A 20,095-nucleotide genomic window follows, 5' to 3' on the forward strand; every position below is an offset into this window, starting at 1 on the left:
AACGGTGCAACTAAAGTGAAATCTCATGAGGATTTTTATTTAAAATTTTTTTTTTCGCAACAAATTTAAAAATGTATATCTTAATTTTAGTCTTAGTTTGGTCATTCCCAAATGTTGGTATGCAAGACTCTTTAAGTGCCTACGTTTTCATTAACGGTATTGGATTTTTATTACAAAGCAAACTGTTGAATACTGCAAAATGTGGCATTTTTTTCGGGTAATTCTTAAATATTGTCTTGAAATTGCAAAATTTTATCTTAGAATAATATCTTATCTTTGTTGCTTTAGAGGCTAATGCGCTAAAAATTGACTATTTCATCTAAATTGTAGTTTTTTTAAGGATTTTGAATTTATTTCTACTTTTATGTGACAAATTCAAAAATATGTTTAGAACCATGCATTTTTCGCGTATACGCCATGTTTGGTCATTCGCAAGATGGAAATAGACAAGGCTATTACTTGCCTAAGTTTCCCAAAACAGAATTTGATGTTTACCTCAATACAAACTATTGAAGATTACATAAAATGTACAATAAATCATGTTTCTTTTTAAATGATTTTCATAAAAAATGTAAATTATTAGCTGTTTACAATTGTATTTGCTTTGGAGGCTTTTTTCTGTAAACTAAAACATTCATCTAAAATGCAGTTTCCTATCAACTTCTCATTTACTAATTTATTTATTCATTAAAAAAAAAAAAAAAAAAAATCAAAAACCTATTTTAACTTAAATTTTCAACATTTAAATATCTATTGAATAATTGTTTTTCATAGTGCCTAGAGTTCTATTTATTTTACGAAAGTAGTGAAAACTGCCCCCCCCCCCCCTTTTCTTTTATACTTTAAAACGGCGACAGTGGTGGCCACTAAGTTTTTCAGGTCTAACGGCCACTGGCCTGTTGGAAAATTTCTGAGTCTTGACCTTTACTTGTGTATTTTATGAAAACTCAAAATAAAACTGATAATAATGCTGCAGATTATTTTCAACTGCCCAAAATAGTGTCGCAGGCTGGCCAGAAAGTTTCTGCTACTGGGCCTGACGGCCGTGTTTGTCTGAAAAATACATGCCCAAATAAAATTATAAAGCATTAATGAGACAAAAAAAAATAATAATTCAACAGCTTTATATCTGAATCAAGAATTATTTTAATATAAATCATTAAAAAAAAGTTTAAATAAATAGTACATAACAGGATTCGCCAATATATATCAGTCAATATATATCATGACTAGCAAAAATACCCAGTGTTGCCTGGGTTAGCAATAATTATCAGAAACAATCGTTACTTGCATTTGTTTTCTGTTTTAAGTGAAAGAACTTAAAACACACCTTTTTGACATGACTTAAAATCTATCTTCTTCCTTACTCATAAAACTAAAGTAGCAGTAAGTAAAAAGGGCAAAATAGTATTCATTTAGAAACGAAAACACAAAATTTAAGCGTATACAAATTTGAAGAATTTCCGAAATATGAAATTAAACTTCACATGTTTAAAAAGATTTATCAGTTAACATTTTTTTTTTACATTGAGTCTTACCTTCTCTGTATGTCTATTGAAGAACGAACTATTTAAAAAAATGTAGCCGCGCCCGTGATCCCCTTAAACTTGCTTTAGTTATTTTGGAAAATCTCAATTATTGTGGGTTCTAGGTGTGATTTAAAATATTACCGAATTTGCGGGAATCGTTTTGGGATACCTTGGATAATGCTCTCCCTCCTTACTTTGTAAAACGGTATGTTACTAATTTTTGTTAAAGAGATAGTGTCGCCATATGCTAAGATACTTTTGGTCACCATAAAATGGCGCTAAAAAAATTTCATCCGTAATGTTTCCAAAATAAGTAGTAAAATTTGGCGATGGTTTGAATTTGTGCACAAAGTCACATTAATGAAAGTTTTTGTGCTGTTTATGGATTTGCCTAATTTAGTTGCTGGATTATTTTACAGTAAAAAAACGTTTTTAAAGATTCTTTGATTGACGATATTTTGTTTACAGGGTGAAAGCTGACAAACATTATTACTTAGTCTTTGACTTCAAAAACCGTAACAGTTGAAAAAACTGCCAAATGCATCCGCCACTGAAATCTTTCTGCATAAATGTTGGCGAGGTTTCTGCTGTTAGATTGGATAATGATTAAAAAATCCAATCAGCACAAATAATAAAAAAAAAACATTAATTACACTAAAGTTCTGTTTAAATGGAAAATAATCAACCAAATCTATAGTTATTATTGGCCAATCTTGGGGAAAAAACGTTACTTTAAGATTTGACTTGAGAAAAGCCTCAAACGGTCGGACGAAACACAAAAACATTCAACAATTCTAACTATGAACTGGGAGTTGAGATGATGCACTAAATAATGAATTGGGTTGAGGAAAGCGTTCGAACATGGAACAAAAAAAGCCCATAACTCGTTTTTCATACAACTTAGAACTTTCTAACAGATGCCATCTTCAGCAGAAAAGTAAGCGCTTTCGATGGACACATAATTTTAATGTGTGCATGTATTTTTTAACCGTCATATTGGGGCATTTATGCGAAAATTTGGACAAATTAGAATAAAAAAAGGAACTATCAATCGGATTTTTATCGAACTGATCTACAAACCTCCCCCAGTACCAAAAAGAACAAATGGTGAAAGTTTCAGCCAAATCTGCCGGGTAGTTTCTGAAATCTTAGGGAACAAATTTACCAAAGTCCATTTTTATATATATAGATATCCAATATTTATTTTGAAAATATCATGATATTTTGATATTTACATTTTTAACTACAGTATTTTAGTATAAAAATTATATTAATTATAGTAATATGGTTCATTTATTATTAAAAATAACCAAAAAGTTATGTACTATACTTTTATGATGTATCAGTACATTATTAATATAACTAAATAATATGTATATTTTTTAAATATTAATTTTATTAGTAATAATCTCTTAAAATTATTAGTAATGTAATAATTTTAATTCATATTAAAAGTGCTTAATTAAATGTAAAACGTTGGTCAAAAAAAAAAAGAAAGAAAATGTCTTATGACTGTGGACCGAATGATACATATCGGCGAACCCTAAGTCGAGTTATGATATGATGTGAATTGCAGTGGATATATTGCTTATAGATAATACAGGGTTCGTACGCTTCGAGAAAACTTGGAATTGTCGGGGAAAATGACATAGTTAAAAATATCAGGGAAAAGTTGGGGAATTTTCCAATTTTGCCCCCCAAATTTTATAACTGCAACTAATGAAAATAACGCAAAATGTGCTACAAATTGTGTTTTTTTTTATTTTTAAATATGTAATTTTCTTGAGAAATGAAAAATTTTGTTCATAAAACTTAATCTTATCCCCATTGCCTTGGATGCAAATGTGCTAAAAAATTTCAACTGAATTGTAGTTTCATGAAGATTTATTATTTTAAATTGGTTTTCATGCTACAAATTGAAAAATATATTTCTTAATTTTTGGCGTAGCCGCCATGTTTGTCATTCCCAAGATGGTAGTAGACAAGACTTTTTAAGTGCGTAGGTTTCTGAAAACGACATTGGATGTTTATTGCAATGCAAATCATTGATAATAACGCAAAATGTGACCTTTTTTTTTTCAGATAATTCGTATTTTCTGGAAAAATGCGAAATTTTATCTTCAGAACATTTTTTTTTAAATTCTAACTGATTTAGACGCCTATCAGGGTTGTTTGGTTTAAACCATGTTTTTTTTTTCCTTCTTCAAACCATGTGGTTTTTTTAAAGATTTTTTTTTTTTTTTTTTTTTTTTGAAAAATTTCATTGTTTTTCCCGAATCTTTTCATAAATTTTACATATTATTACAAATTACAAAGAGTAAAATCCAATTAATGCCAAGTAACTAGCAAAGCTTTATAGATAAATTTCAGATTTAATAAATTTAGAAACTTATATTTTTTAAGGTAATGCAAGTTTGCTAAATAGTTTTTATTTTATTTTTATTTTTTTATCTATGCAGCTTTTCTATTAGATACATAAATATACAAGGCAGACCAACTAAGTTTTTCTAAAATTACATGGAAAAAAAATCCAAGTAACTCTTTTATAATTTTATTTATCATTATTTGTTAGTATTTTGCATTTCAAAAGATATTAAAAAGCATGCATATTTCAACCAAAACTTCATATGCTACCTAACTTGCTTGATTACTTAAGATTTATTGTATTATGTACCATTGAAGCGATGCATGGGGTAAAAATATCTTAACACTAGATAAATGACAAAAGAAAAAAAAGTAACTAAGGAAGTCCAAGAACACTTGCTTGGTGCAATTTTATACCTGGAACAAGTGCAATTTTATACCTGCACACAAATGTGTGCAGGTATAAAATTGCACTTATACCTGCACACATTTTGCATCCCCATTAGACAATGCATTCAAAGCAAGAAAACAAAATGTGTAAAATTATGGAAACAGAAAACATCCATGTAACTCAGTGCTCTTGTTGGGAGGGGGGGGAGCCAAATTTTCACCTTTCAAAGAACTTTTTTTTTCCAAATATAATAAAAGAAGTCTCATGTATGAATGGTGGAAGAATCAATAAATATTAATTTTTATGACAGTCATCATTATTAAAATATGTTAAGAGTATTTTCATTAAAGTTTGTACTGAGGCTTTTAACTAAATGATTTTTTTCTTTGATTAAAAAATTGCATTCCTACAGGAAAAATGTCTACAATGGAAAACATAATTATTTTCTTAAAACCTACTTGTCCTGTTTCTATAATTGTTGTCACATTTACATTAGGTAAAATCTTGAAACAAAATATGCGTTGATCTTTTGATTTTTCAAGTTGTATTATGTACATCAGACTTATGATTCATTTGTAGATGCTGCAAAATACTTTCCATGTTTAAGAATGCGTGATTTTAATTTTGTTTTTTTATTTATAGTAAATAGCTATGATTATGAGAAAATTAATGTGCAAGAATTTATTCTTGATTATTTGTAATTAATAATGTCTGAACTATCACAGTAAATTATTTCTTTGATTATTTATACCAAGATTGATTTACGTATTGTATTTTTATAATATTTAGATATTTTCATGCAATATTCTTCTATAGAAATCTCTAAGTATGAAGGAATGAAATTACTAGACTTTATTCTTAATTATTTAATTAATTAAAAAGGAAATTAGGTACAAGTATGAATATTAAACATTCCTTAACAATTAATTCATAAAATCTTCATGATTTTCCTAAAATAAAATTGTTTTTCTTTGCAAATAGTAATAAAAACCTGGTTTAAACCCAGGAAAAAAAAATTAGGTTGTTCCCCCCCCCCCCCCCCCCCAAAAAAAAAAAAGGTTTTATACTAACCTTGACGCCTATGTGCTAAAAACTGACTATTTCGTCTTAATTGTAACTTTCTAACAATTGTTAATTATTTATAACTACTTTTATGCTACAAATTTAAAAATCTACTTATCTTAAATTTTTCACTTAGTCGCCATGTTTGCAAGATTTAAGTAGACGTAAGTTTACGAAAACAAACTTTACAGCAAAACACTAATGTACATGACATGTGGCATCAAAGAATCGCTAAAATAATTTGAAAGTACTTTGTTTGATTATTTTGAAAATATTGTTATTTAAACTTAATTTTGAATGGAGTAACCTGGAATTTTCTTTAAAAAAAAACCTGGAAAAATCAGGGATTTTTTTTAACTACAAGTGTATGAACCCTGTAATAGTTTTGAATGTAGTAATGTTTTTCAGTTGTTGAATTATAAAAATACTTAATTGTTGAATTATGACAGAAATGTCATAAATTATCACAGTGGCGTATATATGTTTTCATTTTGGAGGGGGCCCATGCAACTAAGATTAGCTCCCCCCCCCCCCCCACACACTTTTTTTTTTTTTTGGTTTTGTAATTTTAATTTTTGAGGGTGGGGGAGCAACAGTACCCGATTTTCTCATTTTCCGAGGTGGGACAAGGACTTCATGCTGTCTGACGCAACCAAAAAAAAAATAGGTTTAGAAGGGCACTCTGAAAAAATTCTCGCTTCTGGTGGGTGGAGGGACCCTGGGGTTCTCCCCCGGAAATCATTTGGAATTGTAGTCCTAAGAACGCAGTTTTAGACGGTCTCTGATGATACTACGAGGAGGAAAAATTTTGGAGACCTTCTGTGGAAATTTTTTAGAAATATTAATCTTGAAAACGCCATTATAGTGCTATGTTTGTCGATGTTAATGGGATAAAAGGAGTGAGACTAAAAGTTGCCCCAATGGCTTTTTTCAAAAAATGGTGCAAAAGCCATCTCCTCTCCGCCCAATTTTTCGAAATTGAAGTTCTAAAAACGCAGTTTTAGACTAACTGCGATGATGTTGCGGGTAGGGCGGTTCTGAGACTCTCCCCAAAAACTATTTTGAAATTATAGTCCTAAAAAACGAAGTTTTAAAGAGATATTCAGTTGTATTAGGTGGGGAGATTTAAACACTCTTCCATCTAAAATTTTTCGAAATTGTAGTTTTTGCTTTTTCAGACTTCATACGGAAGCAGTCGGACCTTCGTCCGAAATTTTTTCGTAGCTGAAGTCTTTAAAGCGCGACTGTGGACCATATTTGGTAATGTTCTTAATTTCAGCCGTTTTTCAAAATTGAAGCTCCACAAAAGCAATCATAAAATATTTTTGATGCTTTCAGTAGGAAAAGCGTTTGGTAACTGTCCCCAGGAAATTTTCGACATTAAAGCTCTAAAAACGAGGTTTGAGAAGCTCGTTAATAGTTTTAGTGGGTGGAGGAGGATTGAAAAGTGTAGCATTTTGAAGACTTTCTTATTAGACCAATAGGAAAAAGAAAAGAAAAATGAAGCGGGGGAGGGGAGGGGGAGAAATAGCGGTAGTTGGACGTAATTACCTGATCAATAGTCAGTAACTTTTTATTTTTTTTATTGTAAGGTTATTTTCAAAATCAATTCAGATTTATTCCCAACATAAGGCAATTTTTGGGAGGGAGGAGTTCGAGACTCTTTCCCTGAAAGATAAAACGCAATTTCAGGTCATCTTTGGAGACGTTTAGATGTAAGGAACGGGTTTAGGAATCTTCCTCCGAAACTTTTCAAAATTGAAATCTTAAAGGCACAATTTCAGACTTTTTTGTAGTAATCTTAGTGAAAGGGTGTTGGTTCGGGGACCCTCCTCCAGAAATGTTTTGAAATTGATGTCCGAAAAAGGCCTAAATAAATGCGTTTTTAGGACATCACACCAACCGAACAGCTAAAACTTATTAAATTTCTTGCAGGGAACAAGAGTTAACGAGAGAAACATTTTGAAGATCCTTCTTTTCAAACTAATTTTTTCTTAAAATAACTTTGCTTCCCCAAGACATGTTCTTTTCTTGAGTAAGGGGTACGTATCCCCTGACCCCTTTTCAGTAATATTAATTTGGGGCACCTCAAAGTTGACAACTGACATTTGTTCCTTGCCAAAATAAATTATTAGTTCAGTGATTTATTTTTAAAAATGAAATTTGTTTGTTAATATTGTCTGGGTGTGTATAAACATGGCCTTACTCATTGTGTTCTAGCTTGTAGGGCATATCACAGAAAGAATTTTGTACTGAAAAATAAGTACAACAAGCATTTAAAATAAAATGCCATACTTTTTTTTATTTTGTATGCGTTTGTGTATCTTTATAAGACTTGTAAATGTATGATATTTTAAAAAATGCGTTGTACTATTATGAACATTTGTCGAGATACCAGTACAATATGGATGCAAAATGTACTTTTGGTACTCTTTCCCTATGAAGTTTCCTTTTTTATTAATCTGATTGTGTATATATATGTACATTGTTTTGCTTTCAATTATAAAATTTCCCCCATTGTTATTTTTGCAACAATTATTTTTACCTGTTTTGATAAAAAATCACTGCATTTTTCAACTCATGCGAGATTTTTGTGTTGTAAAGTAGTGCCAATGTTTTGATGTGTTGAACTTCTTAGTATCTGTATTAATTAATGTTCAGATTAATGCAGAAAAATAAAATTACACAGATAATTAAATCATGATTCTATAAAGTAAATAGGAGTTTCTGCTTTTAAAAAGCGAAGTGTTACTCCTCTACATCCTTCCATACCAAAATCTTTTAACTCAGTGCTTCCACGACTGCACCTAATTGCGCCAAAACAGTTCTTGTGCCACAATCCTGCTAATCAAATGTTTATTTTTGAAACTTCCAAATTATGCAAATCTTTTTTTCTTTTTCTTCCCAAAATGAGTAAACTTTTAACTCACACCTCGAAGGCTATGAATATTACTAACTGAGAGCCATTGTACTAAGCTTTCTCTCTCTCACCTATTTTTCTAAATATTTTGGAAATAGTTGAGAATAGTTTTTTCAAAAACTATAGAATGTTACAAACGCAGCAAAAAGAAGTCATCATATTGAGCAAAATTTTAGGATATGTTAAAACCATGAAAAGTCCTCAATTTTTCAAAAGAATCATTACATTTTTTAAGTATATATGAAAGTCAAAAATTATTAAAAAAATTCTTTCTTTAGATACATTTTGTAAAAATGAATCATGCATTTCTTTCATTTGTTACTCTATTAAAAAAGAAACCTTCTTTAACTCAATACAAATATTTTACCTTATCATTTCATAGCAAGGACCATTTTTAGTTTAAAATTGATGATAACATTCATTTTATTTTGCAAATAGTTCTGAGTTCTCCACCAGTCTCGTAAATGACTTTGAACATTTAGGTTTTATTTTAACCATCGGAATTTGACCTAAAGTGCATTATCTATTTTGAAATCATTTGCTTTAAGAAATTTCTTTCTATAACTTGTTTGCTAAAAATTGCTGTTTTGTGATTTTGTAGGAAGATTCAAAATTTCTATCTGAATTATTTGCTCAGTTAACTGATGAGTCGACAGAAGATCAGAAAAGAAAAGAACTTATTTTATTTTTGAAGGAATATTGTATGTTTTCTCAGACGCTACAACCACAAAGTCGGGAGTCTTTTTTTAAGGTATTGTTGTGTGTTTTGTTATGTTCTTTCTTTCATTCTTTACCAGGGGTCTGGCCAGAGGATATTTGGGTCCGTTAACGGACCCTTCACAAAAATCCGATCAACCAAAACGGACCTTTCACAAAATCCCGATCAAACAAAACGGACTTTTTACAAAATTCTGATAAACAAGATCGATGTCAAATTGTTTATTGAAAGAGCAAATCTGAAAGCAAAATAACGCATAATTCTGGGTATAAACTGATAATTTTTGGAACCTTTTTTTAAGTCAAATTAGAGGGATCAGCTTATACAAAATCGGCTAATTTTGAAAGAAAAAAAAAATCGGCACTCTTTGGATGCTCCTGCAAGCGATAAATAATTGCTACTGCCAAATAATTATAATGGTTGTTTGTTTTATCACAGCTAATTAGCAGCGGTGTTTTTGTTAACTTTTCTGAAAAGGCATTGGTAAGCACTTTTCTCCCCTCATGATTTAATAAACAATAATAATATATATCTGCGAAATGAACTTAGAACTGCAAAGGGATAGTAAAGGTGAGGAAAAAATATGATCGCTTCAGATAGTGTTACCAACTTCAAAATTATCACCACTTAGCGTCTGGCGTTGAACCTTTATAATGACTTGATTAGAAAATATTCTCATCATTTTGCCAGCTTGTCAATATTTGCGTTTTCACGGTGCGGTGCGATTTTTAATTGTTATTTTGGGAGAAAATTATATGGATTTTGATTTTTCGATGCTAACACAAGGATGATTAACTTTAAGTAAACTCTTTTAATTACCTTTTTTTTCTTTAGATGTCTACATTTTGAAAAATGCAATCTTTTAACATCCGATATGATAATCATATTTTGTTCTTTTTTCAAGCTAACTTAGCTTTATTAGGATTCAAATAAATGAAAAGTCTCTTTATTTCTGTTAGAACTCTCATTTCAAGTTTTTAAAGCAAAATTCCATTTTCTGTTATGAGTCAAAAATTAAAATGCTAAGTAGATGGTTTATTTAATTTTATTTTTTGGGTCAACTGTGTCCACAGATATTAATGATACGTTTATCATAGGACTCTAAAATGCAATTTTAAAATAATTTTATCAAAAATATTTCTTTTACAAGCCGTTTTTGTACTTTTGATGCCTTCACTTTGAGAATTGCGATCTCTTTGCATCCGCTATGGGAATCCAATTTTTCGAATTTTTAATGATTATTACGCTTTGTTAAGAGGTAAACAATTGAAATATCTTTTTATTTTTGTTTAAATCACGGAATTTATAAGTTTTAAACGAAATTCTGTGCTTTTTAAGAGTGTCTTGGGTCAAAAAGTTGAATGCTGAACCCTATTCTGAATTTGATTTATTTATATTTTTGTTACAATTATTTTAAGTACTGTACAGAAATATATCTAGTATAATTTAACATAATGTAGAATAGTAGATAAATATTGATACTTAAAAGAGCGATGCCCCCCCCCCCCCCAAATATTAGTAAAAAAAATCCATAATGATTTTCTCGGCTTAGAAGAGGAAAACACTCAACTTTAAGTTTAATTGATGCAGTTTGTGCCATCTCTAAATTCTAAAATTTCATTTTAACAAAAAGAATTTTTTTTTTTTTTTGCAAATTTTTTTGATTTTTCACAAAATTAATTCATTTTTCACAAAATTATTTGATTTTTCACAAAAAACGGACTCTGTGAAAAATCCTAGACAGACCCCTGTTTACATCAAAAGCTCTATTTGTTAGAAAGCATGTAAATGAGCGGTTTTTCTTAGACTGCACTTGGACTTTAGTTAAAGACATATATTGACTAAGATCCACCACAGTTGAAATCTTGGAAAGTTAATGAAAAACGCTCTTTTCCAAAAAGAATAATTTCTAATTGTTTGGTGGAATTTTGTAGTTTTTCCTGACAAGTTGTAGTAGAACTAAATATTGTTGATAGAAGTTTGCCATTTTATTAAAATGTACTTTCATCGACAGAGAAATTCTGTTACTGGGCAAAGCTGTTTTAAGCTAAAAAGTGAAAAAGGCCTATAAGAGTTGCAAGCCTGACTCTAGAATATTCTCTGTCTGTATGCGTGTTTTTTAAGCTATGTGTAAATAATGTTTCAATTTTATTTTTCTTAGACGCTATCTTCTCTTGGTGTTTTGCAAGCTTTAGAGATAACTTTAGTAAGTATATGTGTTATATTTTTATAATACTCAATATGAAATAGGACTATTTACTAATTTTTTTTCTCTATTTTTCACTATGTATAGAGCATGGATGATTCAGCCATTAAAGCAGCCTCCACTGATATTTTATCTTATATTGTTGATTTCAATCCGTCCATGGTTCGTGAATATGCATTACAGCAAGTGAACAAACAAGATGATGTAAGTATTTTTATATGTTATACATATGTGCATATTATTCGCCTGTATAATTGGTTCAGATTTTTCAAAATTTGTGTGTATTATTGTATTTTAATTTATTGCTTTTTTTTTAATTTTAGGATCAATTACTGGTGAATATTATTATTGAACAGATGATCTGTGATCCTGACCCAGGTATAATTACATTCCTTTGCATTTAAAGAAATATTTAAAAAAAGGAAAAAAAATGGCAGGATATTTGTTTCTGAACGAGTTGATGTATGTGTGCATCACATGACTTCTTTTTACCCCAATTTAATGATAATAGTAGTGCCTTGGAGTAAGCAAAGGAACACTTTAAATATTTTTGCCCCAAGTTTGTTGCAAACTGAAGCAAAAAAAAAAAAACATTTTATGCAGATTAATTTTTCTAATAGTCATTTCAATGTGATTCAATGGGAAACTCTCTAAATATTGCCAATAGTTGGCCAAAATGAAACCAAATTTAAATTTAAAAAAAAAATCCCAATTTGGCGAAGAAACTTGCTGACCAAAAGCTTGGCGATATGTCGCCAAGTGTTTGCCAAATTATAACACCACTTGAGTTTGCATTAATATCAACAATGATTTCCCCCAAAAAAGGTGTAAAAAACCCCCTTAGGAAAATCCGAAGACAACCAAAAGGGAAGGTGCACAGCTAGATCCCAGTAGGAGTCTACGTACCAAATTTAAACTTTCTGGGACATACCGTTTTTGAGTTATGCGAGATACATACGTACATACAGACATCACGAGTAAACTCATTGTAATTAAGTCAGGGATCGTCAAAATGGATATTTGGGTCCAAAATTTTTCGCAAACACAATACTTCCTTTACTTTGTAAAAGGGAGTAAAAAACCATAGTTATTCTGTTCAAATTGAAGGAATATTGCCTAACAAAAGTCAGGGTTATTTTGTATAAATGATTAAACACCATTATTTGCAACATGAAATTAATGGTTTGTCACATACTGTTTATATTTATCTTTTGAAGATTGAAGTTTTCAAAAGTGAAAAACAAATATGCTCATAAAAAGAAGATTTTTATAAAACTTTTCATGATAACTGAAGTGCTAGTTGAAAAACTAGCACAAAATTTTGTTACCATATTGTACTTAAAAATAATTGCATTAAGTTTTAGTTTATGTTAGTTGAATAGTTTAAAAATTTTAGTTATTTGAATTGAAAAAAAAAAGGTTTTTGTTATTGAGCTATTGAAAAGAAAACCAAATTTTTTTTTAATTTTTGAAAGCAATTCAGATTTTAGTAAATGTTTTGTAAAAATGAAACAAAAATACAAAGTATGTAACAAATAAAAGTTGCGATCAAAATTACAAACAAATGTCTAAACTGTATACCTGTAATTCGAAAATAAGTCAAGTCTGAGTAATTTTAATCTTGATTGTATTTCAATTAAATGCTTGCATAAATATTGACTGTTTGTATCTTATTCTGTATAAATGTATTCCATTGTAATTTTGATAAAACTTCTTTATAGCCACGAATTTCTCAGATCCCCTCGTTTCTGGGTTGGAATGTATAAAATTTAAGTCTCCCTTCCAAAAGCTAAAATTTAAAATATAAATTTTACCTTTTGTATAGTCATTGTTGTACATACAAAAATATCTTTGCTATTTAGTTCAGCGCATTAGAAGTCTTCAGAAAAAGTAATAATTTCAATGAGATAAGGGAAAAGGTATTTGGTTTAAAATTATCATGAATTTAGTGCTATTATATATTTTACTCTTTCCAATGGCATAATAATGTAAGGGGAACGGATGCAATTAAAACCCTGCTTGTGTCTTTGTTGATGGGGCGAGAAGGAAAAAACTTAGTCAAGAAGGGCTTAGACACATATTTGATGCCTTTATTTTCAAACACTCACATAATGGTAATGCCAAGAAACATTCATTGCAAGCTTACTATAGCCAGTAAAAGAAAAATATCCCCAAACAAACTACAGAAAAGTACTGTCAAAATTCTTTCATACCAAAATTTATCTAAACATCTCATAACCAAAAATGCACAATTTGATTATTTCCATAGTTATGCAAAATTCACATTGCTTAGATAGTAGAGCTGAGCATGTAGGAATTTCTACATCGTGATGCATCGCCAACCTAACATCGGGATGTAGCAATGCATCACGATGTAAGGTTTTTTTTTAAAACTAAACTTGCTTGTTTAAATTTTGCAAAATATATGCAAGGTATAAAAGTTATATATAATGCCGGATACGAAATTAACAGATTTCAGTACCAGAAAGAAATACATTATACACTATGTGTCCAAAAGAAAGTCGCATGCCTTAATATTTGGTTGGACCACTTTTTGTGCTTATTACAGCTTTTATACGCCGTGACATTGCTTCAGTGAGCATTTGTAGAGTATCCGTTTTTAATTTAGCCCACAATTCTATCAAGAGGTCTCCTAAACGTTCGATAGATGAAGGAAGTGGTGTGTGATATTAAATCCTTTTCGAGTACGTCCCACAGATTCTCGAATGGATTGAGGTCTGGACTTTGTGGTGACCAAATCATGTGTTGAAATCATGCATCGTGCTCATCGAACCAAGATTTAACAATTGTAGCCCGGTGTACTCTGGCGTACACCACTTGGAATACACCATATATATACCCACCCGTCTTGGAATACACCACTACCGTCAGGAAAATAAAAGTCCATAGATGGTACAACATCTTCATCCAAGATGTTAAGGTACTGTGCAGACTTACTTCATTTGATTGGTGCACAATGCAGCCGAGCCTAGTCCAGATGAACAGAAATAACCCCAGTTCATTACACTGCCTCCAAAAGTGTGCCCAGTGGAAACGAGACATGTAGGGTTCATTGTGTCGTGTGGCTCTCTTCGAACCCTGACTCATTTTGAAAGAGCGTAAATCTTGACTCATCGGACCACATGACCTTTCCTCAATCATTAACAGTTCAATTTTTATGATCTTTTGCAAATTGCAGTCTCTTTCTTCGATTAATGGCACTCACAAGTGGCTTTCTTATTGCAACACAGCTTCTTTGTCCCGATTTTTGAAGTTCTCGTCGCATTGTGCGCTTGGAAATTGTTTTACTTCCCTCATTGAAGAGTGCTGTGAGTTGAATGGTCGATTTCTTGTGATTTCTCTTCACTAATCGCTTCAGAGAACGCCCGTCTCGTTCTTCCAGAATGGATTTACAACCACAAAGATGTCGCTAGCAGGTAGCTTATCCGCCATCTTTCCACCTTTTAATAATGCGTTGAACAGTTCGCAATCCTATACCTCTAATTTCAACTTTATCTTTGCATTTGGTCCCACTTTGGTACAGGCCAACAATTTGCCTCTTTTTTTAACTCTCACATCACTTCCTCGAACACAACTACCGATTCCATCGCTTACTTCGAACTAAGCAGTCTTCTAGTGCAACGCCCACATTTTAAGCTTGCATCGAGCAAAGATTTCATTTTAAGCTTGCATCGAACAAAGATTTATGAAAATATCTGTAATATTCATTGAATCACCTTCTTCCAAAATTGGAACGTTTAAAACTCGACTGCGACTTTTTTTTTTTTGGACGCTTAGTGTATTATACAGCTGCTAAAAGCACAAGTTAGTGAAACATGGAAGACAAGTTTTGAGATTACAATGAGCTTTTTTTTTCCAATGCAAAAGATGTAAGTAAACGAATGCAAAGTCATGCATTCTATTCAAAAGCTCACATATTCTTGCATTAAAAAAGGTTCCTTGTAATCAATAGCAAGGAGGGGGGTTGCACCGGGTGACACTCAGAGTTTTATAGTTTATTAAAAATGTAAATACTTTTTTTCTGAAAAATTCCACCAATATATCTTAAACTATATTTAATCCAACAAATTTAACAAAAATAGAGTGCCCAATCAGGGGTCTGGCCAGAACAAATTTGGGTCCGTTAACGGACCCTTCACAAAAATCCGATCAACCAAAATGGACCTTTCACAAAAATCCGATCAACCAAAACGAACCCTTCACAAAATTCTGGTAAACAAAAACGGATCTTTCACAAATTGTCTATTGAAAAAGCAAATCTCAAATTAAAATAATACAGCATATTTAAAGTTAAATTAGAGGAATCAACTTATATAAAATCAGCTAATTGCTGATGCTCCTGCAAGCCATAAATAATTACTACTGCCAAATAAATATAATGCCTGTTGTTGGTTTCTTTGAAAGAAATTAACAGCTGAAAGTCAGTTTGGTTTATAATTTTGCTTGGTTGTTTTATGCAACGGTGTTGTTGTAAACTTCTTTGGAAAAGCTGGAAAAGCGTCAACATTCTGGGAATAGGCGTAGTAAGCATTTTTCTCCCCACTCATGATTTAATCATCAATAATATACAGCGAAATGAATTTAGAACTGCAAAGGATAGTATGGGTGGGGCGGATGTGATCGCTTCAGATAGGGTTACAAAATTCAAACTTATCGCCACTTAGTGTCTGGTGGTGCGATGTTAAACTGTTATTTTGGGAGAAAGTTATATATGTTTGGTTTTTCGATACTAAAAAGGATTCATTAACTTTAAATAAACTTTTATTTACCGTTATTTTTTTCTATAGATGCCTACATTTTGAAAAACGCAATCTTTTTACATCCGCTACGAGAATCATATTTTATTCTTTTTTTCAAGCTAACTTCGCTTTATTAGGATGCAAATAAATGAAAAGTCTCTTTATTTTTGTAACAAAGCTTATTTCAAGTTTTTAAAGGGGAATTCCATTTTCTATTATGAGTCAATAATTAAAATGATGAATCGATGGCTTATTTTTTTTTTTTTTTTTATTTATTTATTTATTTATTTATTTTTGCTTCAACTGTGTCCAGATATTAATGATATGTTTATCATAGGACTCTAAAATGCAATTCAAAAGTAATTTTATCAAAAGTATTTATTTTACAAGCCGTTTTTATACTTTTGATTCCTTCACTTTGAGGATTGCATCCGATGTGGAAATCTGATTTTTCGATGTTTAGTACGCTTAGTTAAGAGGTAAACAAATAAAATATTTTTTTTATTTTTGTGAAAATCACGGAGTTTATAAGGTTTGAACGAAACTCTGTGCTCTTAAACAGTGTCTTGGATTAAAAAGTTAAATGCTGAACCTCTGCCTAATTTTTTTTTCTTACAGTTATTTTTAATACTATTCAAAAAACATTTCTAGTATAATTTAACATGATGTAGAATGGTAGATAAATATCGATACTTGAGAGGTGCCCATCTCCCAGGGAGCGATGCCTCCCCCCTCTTCCCAAATACTAGAAAAACACTCAAGAATGATATTCTGAACAGAAAAGAGAAAAAACACTCAACTTTAAGTGTCAATGATGCAGTTTCCACCTTCTCAAGAGTCTAAACTTTCGTTTTTACAAGAAAAAAAAATTTTTTTTTAATTATTTGATTTTTCACAAAAATAATTGATTTTTCACAAAATTATTTTATTTTTCACAAAAAACGGACCCTGTGAAAAATCCTGGGCAGACCCCTGCCAATATTGCAAGAGGAGGGGAAGGTTACATATATCATCTCGGACAAACTTTGCATAAAATGGATTTGCAGTTAATATTTGTCTTCCTAACTTTTGCTATGCCACAAAAATAGAACTGAGTTGTGTTTGAAAATTATATAAATTTTGTGTTTACATAAAACATTTATAAAAGTTTTTTTTGGGGAGGGGGAGCAGGGGTTGGAACTATGAGTTGCCGACCCATGTGACATCTGTGCTAGGAACTCTACTTCTTATAACACCAAAATACATGTTGCATTTTTTTGTTGCTATTTTGCTCTTTAAAGTTTGCTTTTTCTCTGGCAAGTGACTATGATAAACTTCCTAGTTCTTCAACATATCTTTTATCCATAACTAAGAACACATGTGCAATTCTTACATGTTTTGGGAGAAATGAAGGTATAACTCTTACTCTTTACATCTTCATTGTTAAACCAGATTGGATCGACACACTGCTAGGTAACATTTCTGTGAAAAAATTAGAGATTAAAATAGCAGCAGCTCTGGACTGTTGTCCATACATCGGAGCAGTATCAATACATTGGTTTAGAGAAAAATTCTAAACTGGTTTGATGATATAGGATGCACACCAGTTTTTGGCGATGCATTGCCCAGCCCTAGTAGATACAGTGCCTTATTCCATCTTACAGCAATATTTTTTCAAAATTAGCAATGTTAATTGTTTTGCAAAGTTATATCAGACGTTATTCACTGTTCTATGAAGTAAAACATGAATTATTTTGGTTCTATGTTCTTTTTAGTTTTGATTTTAAATTGATAACTTAATTTAAAGAATTGTTTGATTTTTTTTCACCTTCAAAACCCATTCCTGTTATTCAACTCTTAGAATTACATTAAGATTTTATCTGATTACAGAAATGGGAGGAGCTGTTCATTTGTCTGGTATAATAAAAATTTTGTTGGATCCTGAAAACATGCTGGCAACTGTAAATGTAAGTAATGCACAAGATGGAATACTATGGATAGTTGTACAGTAGAACTCCAATTATCCAAATCAATTGGGACCAGACCTCATTCCGATAATCAACTTTGGATGACTGGTTATTTTCTAAGAAAAAGATCTACATATTGTACTTAATCACTACATGTATGAAATTAGGAGAGAAAAACTTTCGAGTTTTTAAATTAAATAAAAAGGGCCGGCTGACTAGCAACGAACGACAGCCAACAATAGAGCTGCACAAATAGATGATGACTTATCATAATAATGTTTGCACTGGTCCTACACCAGTTTCACAGAATGAAGGACAATAGCACACTTAGACAAAATTATCATTTTGTGAATCGTAGTATGTTTGTCTTTTTTTTTTCTGAAATTGCTAAGGAGATTTGGATAATTGTAGTTCTACTGTACCTCTTTAAAAGCATGCCTGAAATTGAAAAAAAGAAAAATTCTATTCCTCGTCCCTTTCAATAGGGATCCCATTGTACTGTATTAAGTCTCTGGTTTAAAGTCACTAAAGGATATTGAGACAGAAAAATTGCAATTCTGTTAAAATTCTAATTTTATTGAAAAAATTGCTTTAATTCCAATAATTTTGACTTTTTTTGCATGCAAGAAACATTTTCAATATTAAATCTTAAATATTAACATATATTTATTATTAAATTATTGTTAATGCAGTAGACATGCATGAAGCAACTTGTGTATCTCCAGGAAAGGGACACCTCTGTTTTACAGTTTAAATGTCCAGTCCCTTAATGACCCTTTTTGGGAGGTTCTAACACTTTTTTTTGCTTCATAAAGTTTACCATTTGACTTCGTTCGTGGGAAGGATTGCCACTTCATATTTATGTCTGATCCATTGATGCAAGTATGATGGTTAAATTATAAGTAAAAATAAAATAAATGTTAATCCTTTACAATGTGGCTAAAAGAAGTATTTTTTAAAGCTTAATAAATGGTTTACATATGTTTTTCCTTTGTGGGTAATTCCACGTCAAATCAATGAAAAATAAGTTTTTGACCACCATTTCCGATTTGAACGAAAATTGGTGTGAGAGACACATATGACAAGATAAGTAATCCTGCCAATTTTTAGAATTCTACTTGAAAAATTTTACGAAATATAGGGCTGTTAAAAAACTAAAAGAACGAAAAGTTTGTGACATACAAATGACTAACTTCTCTCCTAATTAGAGTAGAATAAAAATTCAAAAATCATTTAAAGCTGAAGAATAGAGCTTTCTATTGATATAAAATGTCGCTTTCTTACGACAGATTTAAGTTTCAAAAGTCATTCACTGTGACTTTTGACCTTGAATATCTCAAAACATGCCCCCTTGGAATTTCTTCAAAAAAATATATTTTATAACTCTAACATTATTCTTCCACTGCACCGGAATTTAGAGTGGGATTGTAATGGCAAGGTACTGAAAAAAAATCAGGAATGTTTACATATTTTACATTTTGGAATTCCATATTTCAGGTCAGTGACCTGCTTGACCTCCTCCCCATTTCCGATTTTAATGAAATTGCGTGTAAAGAACACATATGACAAGATAAGGAATCCTGCCAATTTTTAGAATTCTACTTCAAAAATTTTACGAAATACAGGGCTGTTAAAAACTTAAAGTGAGAAATAAACAGAAAGTTGTGACATGCAAATAAATGACTGTAACTTCTATCCTAATGATAGTAGAATTAAAAACCATTGCTAAGCTAAAAAAAAAATAGAGCTTTTTATGGATATAGAACATGATTTTTTCATCACAGATTTAAGTTTCAAGGTTATTCTCCGTGACTTTTGATCTCGAATATCTCAAAACACGCCCCCTTAGAATTTCTTCAAAAAAATATATATCGTGGCTCGAACACTGTTCTTCCACTACACCAAAACGTAGGCTGGGACCGTAATGGCAAGGGACTGCAAAAAATCAGGAATGTTTACATATTTTAGATGCTTTACATTATTTCTGTCCTAATATTATTGTTTTAATTTTTTGGGCGTCTTCTTCATAAAGTATGCATTTTGACAAATCGACAAGTTTCTTAAATAAGAGCTAGAATATGACAGAACTTTTATTTTAGAACCGTAATTTTTATCTTTAATTAGAAACAGATCTTGGAAATAAAAACAGCAAGTTTTAGCCTATATGACAAAGCTTCCCGTATAATGCAGACATGTGAT

The 20,095-nt window shown here is 30.9% G+C and overlaps 1 protein-coding gene across 1 annotated transcript in view; it reads left to right on the forward strand.

Annotated features, from left to right (window-relative positions):
* The window catches only part of LOC129222436 (serine/threonine-protein phosphatase 4 regulatory subunit 3A-like), a 46,201-nt gene that overhangs the window by 5,036 nt on the left and 21,070 nt on the right, over positions 1 to 20,095 (forward strand). The window contains exons 2-5 of the mRNA XM_054856950.1: positions 11,146 to 11,190; positions 11,278 to 11,394; positions 11,514 to 11,568; positions 17,820 to 17,896. Of these exons, the coding sequence (XP_054712925.1) occupies positions 11,146 to 11,190; positions 11,278 to 11,394; positions 11,514 to 11,568; positions 17,820 to 17,896 (294 nt within the window). The remainder of the gene's footprint in view (positions 1 to 11,145; positions 11,191 to 11,277; positions 11,395 to 11,513; positions 11,569 to 17,819; positions 17,897 to 20,095) is intronic.

This window comes from Uloborus diversus, chromosome 5 (genome assembly GCF_026930045.1).
Source record: "Uloborus diversus isolate 005 chromosome 5, Udiv.v.3.1, whole genome shotgun sequence".
NCBI classification, from domain to species: Eukaryota; Metazoa; Arthropoda; class Arachnida; order Araneae; family Uloboridae; genus Uloborus; species Uloborus diversus.